This window comes from Leopardus geoffroyi, chromosome X (assembly GCF_018350155.1).
Source record: "Leopardus geoffroyi isolate Oge1 chromosome X, O.geoffroyi_Oge1_pat1.0, whole genome shotgun sequence".
Taxonomy (NCBI): Eukaryota; Metazoa; Chordata; class Mammalia; order Carnivora; family Felidae; genus Leopardus; species Leopardus geoffroyi.
The window spans coordinates 37,647,924-37,655,638 of NC_059343.1; the positions used below are offsets into that span (position 1 = coordinate 37,647,924).

The 7,715-nt window shown below is 42.9% G+C and overlaps 1 protein-coding gene across 1 annotated transcript; it reads right to left on the reverse strand.

Annotated features, from left to right (window-relative positions):
- Nucleotides 1–5,305: 5,305 nt before the first annotated feature.
- PPP1R2C (PPP1R2C family member C) lies at nucleotides 5,306–5,719 on the reverse strand. The gene has a single exon (XM_045471146.1). It carries the CDS (start codon nucleotides 5,717–5,719, stop codon nucleotides 5,306–5,308), a length of 414 nt encoding a protein of 137 aa, XP_045327102.1.
- Between the last annotated feature and the right edge of the window lie 1,996 nt (nucleotides 5,720–7,715).

Sequence of the window (7,715 nt, forward strand, 5' to 3'; positions counted from 1 at the left end):
CTCTGTTTACCTCCCCACTTGTGAATCCTTCTATGGCTTTCCACTAATCCCTTCTGAGGGCTAGACTCCCTCTGTCCTCACGTCCAGACAGAAGGAACTCAGAAGACAACACCTCTTCTGAAGGCTGGTGCTCACCCTTCGGGCATCTGGAAACCACTTACTGGCTTTCAAGTCATTATGTCTTGTCCCTCTTTTAATACAAGCACCCTCTTTCCTGGAAGACATCATAAATGATCATTTCAGAACCACACAGGTCTTCCCCACTTGACTCAGACCTCCTTGGGGGGCGGAGGCTGTGTTTCATTCATCTTTTTCTCCCTAGGACTGGCTACTGCCCCTGACACATGGCCATGCTTGGTAAAGGTTTGTTCACTTGTGGAACGTGCAATTGATACATACACTACATCCATCCACTGGCATCTTTGAGTGAATGTCTCCAGTTCTTTGCTGAACACCGACTCAGAGCAAAGAGTGGGAGGGAGTAGCACAAGGAGCTGGGGCTCAGGGCAGTGTGGGAGCGGGGAAGAAGGGGCAGCTCCTAGATTGGAGAACATTCTCCTTCGACCACTCCCACTTTACAGCTGTACATAAAAGCAGCCCCTGCCGCACTGTCAGGGTAGACACGTGTGCTTAGGGAGCAGGCAGGAAGAAGCCTTTAGTCCCCATTAAGGACCTGAATAAAGCCAGTGTTGTATAGTGGGAAGGAGACTATGCCTGAGTAAGCCAGGCCTGGGCTTAAATCTTGATTCCATCATTTAGCAGCTGTGGATTTGGACAAGTTACATAATTTCCTTTATTTTGTATTTATTTTTATGTTTATTTTATTTTATTTATTTTATTTAAATAGCCTAAGGTGGAGCCCAATGCGGGATTCAAACTCACAACCCTGAGACCAAGACCTGAGCTGAGATCAACAGTCAGACTGCTTAACCAACTAAGCCACCCAGGTGCCCCCAAATTTCCTTTATTTTAAATTACCTCAAAAAATGGGAAAAACAATACTATTTCAAAGGATTATTGTCATAATTGAAGGAGACAATGTTTTTGAAGCCCTACCGCAGTGAACAACACATCACATATACTCAATAAATGGCAATCATTAGTCAGAGTACTGGTAGTAGTATTGATACAATTATTGGGTTCAGCAGAAAAGAGAACTATCCTTTTCCTCATTGCCCCTTCAGTAAGATTTTGTGTCCTTTTTATAACAGTTCAGAGAGTTGATGATTCATTGAGAACCAGTCAGAACTTTTAGAGCTGGTGAACTTAATCCTTGATTCCTTTTTTCTCATTTGTTTCCTTCCCTCCCTTTCCAATCCCTCACTATGGCTACCTCTTTCTCTCCTTTTGTCTGTATAATGACCCCCGATTCTGACCCATTCCCTTCCCAACGAATACTTGATCCCGCGGTCTTCATTTATTCTAAGGTGTGAATGGCTGATAAGCACCTATGATGGTATTCCCAAGTGATATTTGCACACGAAGAAGAACAGAATCCTTTAACTGAAAATATCAAGATCCTTTGAGTTCAGTGTTTGTCAGATTACAGGTTGCAATTTAAAGGAACCAAGTGAGTGGCTCTTGGCTATCATTCTTTTCATATTATTGTGTCTTATTACATGTTACTCAGTGTACTAATGTAGAGGGAAAAAAACGTAAACAATTTCCAAGTCTAGGGGACATGTAATTGCTTTAACCTTCAAGTAGAAGTTACTCTTATTTAACTATCCATTTTGCTCCATTACATGTCCCAGGTTTTAAATTACCAGCCCTGCTGAATCTCAGACTGAAAAATGAGTAAACAAAGGCTGACATCAGAAGAGTTAAGGAGAGGAAATGATATTGATAAAGAGTTGAGCCTGGAACTGAACATTCTCAGATTCCTTTCTCCAAAGGAAAAATCTAACTTAAATAATAAGAGTCGATTTTCTTTTTATTTTTTTTTTAATTAAAAAAATGTTTTTAATGTTTATTTATTTTTGGGAGACAGAGAGACAGAGTGAGCAAGGGGCAGAGAGAGAGGGAGACACAGTATCCGAAGCAGGCTCCAGGCTCTGAGCTGTCAGCACAGAACCCGATGAGGGGCTCGAACCCAGGAAGCCCATGATCATGACCTGGGCTGAAGCCGGATGCCTAATCCAGTGAGCCACCCAGGCGCCCCCATTTTCTTTCTTTCTTTCTTTCTTTCTTTCTTTCTTTCTTTCTGATGTTTATTTATTTTTGAGAGAAAGAGACACACACATAGAGAGCAAGCACTGGAGGGGTAAGGGAGAGGGAGACACAGAATCCAAAGCAGGCCCCAGGCTCCAAGCTGTCAGCAAAGAGCCCCATGTGGGGCTCCAACTCACGAACTGTGAGATCATGCATGACTTGAGCAGAAGTAGGACACTTAACTGACTGAGCCACCCAAGCGCCCCATAAGAGTCCATTTTCTATACAGCTTAAGACCATGTCACTTAATTAGGAAATGACAATTTGCAAAAAAAAAAAAAAAAAAAAATCTTTCTGGCTCACATCTGACTAGGGTACCAATGGCACCATGCATCAAAGGAAAAACTGATAAATTGAACCACATCAAAACTAAAAACTTTTGCAGAGCAAAAGTCTCCATAAGAGGACAAAATAAGCTACAGATTATAGGAAAGATTTGCAAATCAAAGAACTCTCAAAACTCAACAGTGAAAACAATCAAACTAGAAAATGGGCGAAAGACATTTCACAGAAGAGGATATACAGATTGCAAATAAGAACGTGCAAAGATGTGCAACCGCATTAGGCATTAGTGAAATGTAAATTGAGACATCAGGCTACTTTTATAAAAATGGCTTAAAAATAGTGATAATACCAAATGTTGGTAAGGATGCAGAGAAACCGGAATGCTCCTTTATGCTGGTGGGAATGTGAAATGGCACAGCCGCTCTGGAAAACAGTTTGGTAGCTTCTTGAGAAACTGCGACTACCATACGAGCCAGCAAGTGCACTCCCGGGCATTTATCCCAGAAAAGTGAAAACTTATGTTCACACAAAAACCTGCGCATGAACGTTCACAGCAGTTTCTTTTGTGATCCAAAACCTGGAACCACTCCAGAGGTCCTTCAATGGATGAATGGATAAACAAAGTGTGGTACATCCCCAAAAGGTTACATACTGTATGATTTCATTTATAGAACATTCTTGAAATGACAAAATTATAGAAATGGAGAACAGATGTGGCCATAAAAGGGCAACATGAGGGATCCTTGTGGTGATGGAATGTTCCGTAGCTTGAGCGTATGAATGTCAATATCCGGGTTGCAGCATTGTACTATAGTTTTGCCATATGTTACTGGGATATAATGATTTATAAGAAATATATATTTGCTCATTCAAATAACCCAAAGTTTATTTCTCAGATACATTTGGACTTCCTCCACAGTTCCTGAAAACACTTCAGAGCCATAAAGGTGAAATGGGTATCTTGTTAAGGAAGGTGACCTTTGGACCCCATGCAAGGACAAAGGCTGATTGCCAGGGGAACCGAGTCTGAATAGAGGGTTGGAACTTTCAGTCCCACCCCCTGACTTACAGGGAGGGGAGGGGTCAAAGGTTGAATTAGCCAATGGTCAATGAGTTAGTCAGTGCTGATATTATGTAATAAAGCCCCCATAACAACCCAAGAGGATAGGGGTTTTTCGGTCTTTGTTTTTGGAGAGCTTTCATGCTTGGGGAACCAGAATGCTTTCACGTGCCACGGAGCTGGGCTCCAAGCTCCATGAAAACAGAAAGTCCTTTGTTCAGGACCCCCCCCCCCACCATGTATCTCTTCATCTGGCTATTGATCCACATCCTTTAATAAACTGCTAAATGTAACTGTTTCTCTGAGTTCTGTGAGCTGCTCTAGCAAATTAATCAAACCTAAGTTCTTTGTCGTTGGAACCCCCCAGTCTGTAGCTGGTCAGTCAGAAGCAAAGGTGAAGGCCTAGGGTAGTGACTCATGTCTCAAGTGGCAGTAGGAGTGCACCTTTAACCTGTGGAATCAGATGCTATCTTCAGGTAGTGTCACAATTGCTTATTGTGTGGGAAGCCCCTCCTCCCACACTCCAGTTGGGTCCAGTAACCCTAAAAGAGTTAGCTGGGTAAAGAGAACTCAGGATCTCTCTGTATCATTTCTCACAATTGACTGTGCACCTACAACTATCTCAGTAAAATTCTAAATTAAAAAAAAAAAAAAAAAAAAAGGAAATACAGAAAACACCTCTGGGCTTACTCCTGTCCCGGAGCTATAATCATGTTACTGGTTGCAAAGGACTTTGTCATAAAAGTAAAATCTCAGTTTCCTAAAAGCTAATTAGGTCACATGGTCAACTAATAACAGCAAATTATTTAGCAAGCTGTAAACCAAAAGATGTAGACACTTGGCAGCTGAATTTTATTTCCTACTTGTCCGCACATTGGAAGACTGAATAGGCCACAGTGATGAAAATAGAAATAACCCTGTTTCAACAAATGATAAAATATTTGAGAGAAGGAAGGGTTGCCAATGTCTAGAGAATCTATGATACTCCATAAAGGGTTGTGTGTAGGTGCCACGAGGATTGTGGAAAGGGTTGAGGTTAAAGGCAGTTGGGGGACAGTACTGAAGTAACATTGGATTTTTAAAAATCTTGACATCAAATCTGCCCACCTAGTGTACAAGACACAGTCCCGATAAGCATTGGCACAATTTTAATCTAATAACTAATGAAAAGGAATTATTATTTTTTTTTTTTTTGAGAAAAAAAAGTTGCCATTTCCTTGTACACACCAAAAGAAAACTAAGAGAAAGTGTAAGGGTATTAAGTTAAGGAAATGGAACAATAAGTCTTAAAATATATCCTCCTCCCCGCTAAGGAGAAGTGTTTTCCAGCCTGAATATTCATCAGACTATGTCATGTACCATAGCAATTGCATTTTGATTTTGTAACAAAACGTTTTCTAGAAAAGGTAGGACGTGGAAAAGAAAAAAAAGAAGAAAGCTAGCATATGTACAAATGAATACAAATTAGTCGTCTTTAACATCTATCAAGCTATATAGTGTATACAGTAACCACTATTTGTATAAAAGATGGTTTTGGACTGATGCCACAAAGAACCGTGCACAAAAATATCAGGCAGTCATTTTGTAGGTAGGGTATTATTCCCTACAGTTACAATTTAATTACCGAGGTACAATGTAAGTGATGAGTATTTCGGTGTTACAGCAGGAGTTCCAAGGCAGCGGCGGCACGGTGGAAGGTAACTGAGGTTGTATGTGGCAAACGAGCGTGTGTTGTGAAGCAGGTGTTGTCTAGGCGTGGCATGAGTGGGTTTGAGGTTCATCAGTTGTCGATCCTTCATGTGAGTCTTCAGTGGCAGTGCTGGCTTCGTGGTTACTAGGCGGAGTTTCTTCGTCATCGTGGTATAGGAAGTCTTTCGAGATAATTTTTCTAGAGACCTTGATGTTTAGGCCTTTGTTGTAATGCAGCTTCCTTTTCAGTGTGAACTTCTGTTGCTTTACGCGCCTATTGAGAAAGATCCTACTGCCGTGTGCTCCATCATTTTCAGGCTCTCCCACCTGACGGTTGAACTCGGAGGTATCAGTGGCGGCTGGTTTCTTAGCTGAAATGTCCGGTGTCATGGCTTCTTTGCCTTCAGGATCATTCACGAGGTCTTCGTCATCTGCCCGGCCGAGATGGTGACTGCTGGGTTCGTTTATCTTCATGAAGTCATAGTTTCTGTATGTGGGACGGGATGTCGCCAAGATGTTCAATTGGTCCCACTTTTGGGTCTTTTTTCTTTGTACCTCCGGAATGACCCCTCTGGACTGCTGGGTGGAGACCACCACCGAAGAAACAGTGGAACGTTTGTTCTTCAAAATCCCCTTGATGGGCCGGCAGGAAGCACTGGAGGCTGTCACGCTGGTGGGGGAGCGAAGGGCCTACCCGTGCACCCAGGCTGAAGCGGCAGAGTACTCTGTTCTGGATGAAGGTCCCAACGCCCTATGAGCTTCACCCCAACCCAACATCACAAATGGCACTGCAGACCACACCACAGAGGTGACCACCACCATCATGGCCGCCATCATGGCCGCTGTCACAGCCTTACGGCCCACACTGGGTTTCATTTTATAAAGAGTAATATAGGAAATATTCCCGCATTGCACATGAAACAGGGAAGCACTATTTTGTGAATTTCTATGTAGCCTGTCTGTGTACGGGAGGCTCTGTAAAATGTAGGTCTTACCTTGGGTCCCTGTCAAAAATTGCAGTCACTACCTTGGTTGGAAAGACTGGAACTGTAGGTGCTAGAAGATGATTACATTCTGCTCCTTCGGTTGCCATGCACACTTCCCTCTCCCCTACCTACTTACTTACACAAACACACGCGCACAGGACACTTGCTCTTGGTTTCCTTCTCCACCTCTTGGGAAATGGCCCCAATATCAAGCCAGTTAGAATAACGGGGAAACGTGGCATCCTCCTGGGTGCTTCACCCTCCAATCCAGCCACCACCCTCTTTCAAGTCACCCCCATCTTTCATCGGGCCTATAGGCACAGCCTTTGAACTGCGCTCCACCTCCCAAAACCCTTCCTGACGCGGTCCTGCCTCTTATCCACCCTCTACCGAGAGCAGTCCTTCAAAAACGCCTGTCAAATCTTGTCACGTCTCTCTTTCAAACCCTTTAACAGCTGCCCATTTTCTGTAACACAAAGGCCAAAATCCAGAAGAGGCCAAAAAAAAAGCAGCTCTCTGAACTCGGACATACATCTGGAACATTCTTCCCCTAAATTCTCCCCCACCCTGTCCCAGCTTTCAATTCTGGCCTTTCCATTCCTTGCACCTTCCTTTTTGCCCCACAGGCTTTTTCTAGGTTCTTCCCACAGCCTGGAATGACCCTTCAGTTTTCAGCTCAATCATTATTGTTTTCTACAGCCCTGTTTCCTGAGCCCGAGGGCACACTGACCTTCCTCTGCTCTCCTGGTTTCTCATGCCCCTTGGCACTTGTTGTGATTATATTATCTGTAGACACACTAGATGGTCACCTCCAAGAGAGTAAGGAAGATGTCTGTTTTGCTCACCATTATCTCCAGCTTTGTATCTTGCCAACACGATGCTGTACCTGGCACATAGTAGGTATCACAAAAATATTTATTGAGTGTATGATAAATGAGGGGTAATGGGAAACTGAAAGAATGAGATGTGTGAATACAGAAAAGAGGACTCCAAGTCATTAACAACTTGTCTAACCAGTCATGTGGAAAAAAAGGAAAAAAAAAAAACCCGTATGTGGAATTTGGGGGCTGTTATGCGAGTGACTTTGGAATGTTTTGTCCCTTGCAGGCCTCCTGTTTCACATGCGGTGACATTCTTCCAGAAAACGAAAAGGAAATTAAGACCCAGTTTCACATTCCCCCCTCCAGGTAGCAGTCACAAGATTTTTTTCTTTCCTTCTGATAACATTTTGCTTCCTCTTCTCTCCCTCAAGGTCTCTCCGCATTTTCGACACACAAAAGCAAAAGCATGAAAGAACCATAAAACTTTTACAGGGGCCTTGAGCACCTCCGAGTTCAAGTTGTCCTGTATTCTCCAAAGTCCTGCTAACTTTAGGAACTCTGCGATCACTTTAAAACTGTGTTATTCATCTCAGAAAAAGACATTTCCTGATACCATACTCTTTGGGAAAAAAAAAAAACAAAAAAGCTGTATTATGTGGTGAG

What these genes read in the sequence shown, in the direction of transcription:
- PPP1R2C (XM_045471146.1), bottom strand. Translation starts at nt 5,719, where the DNA reads ATGAAGATAAACGAACCCAGCAGTCACCATCTCGGCCGGGCAGATGAC.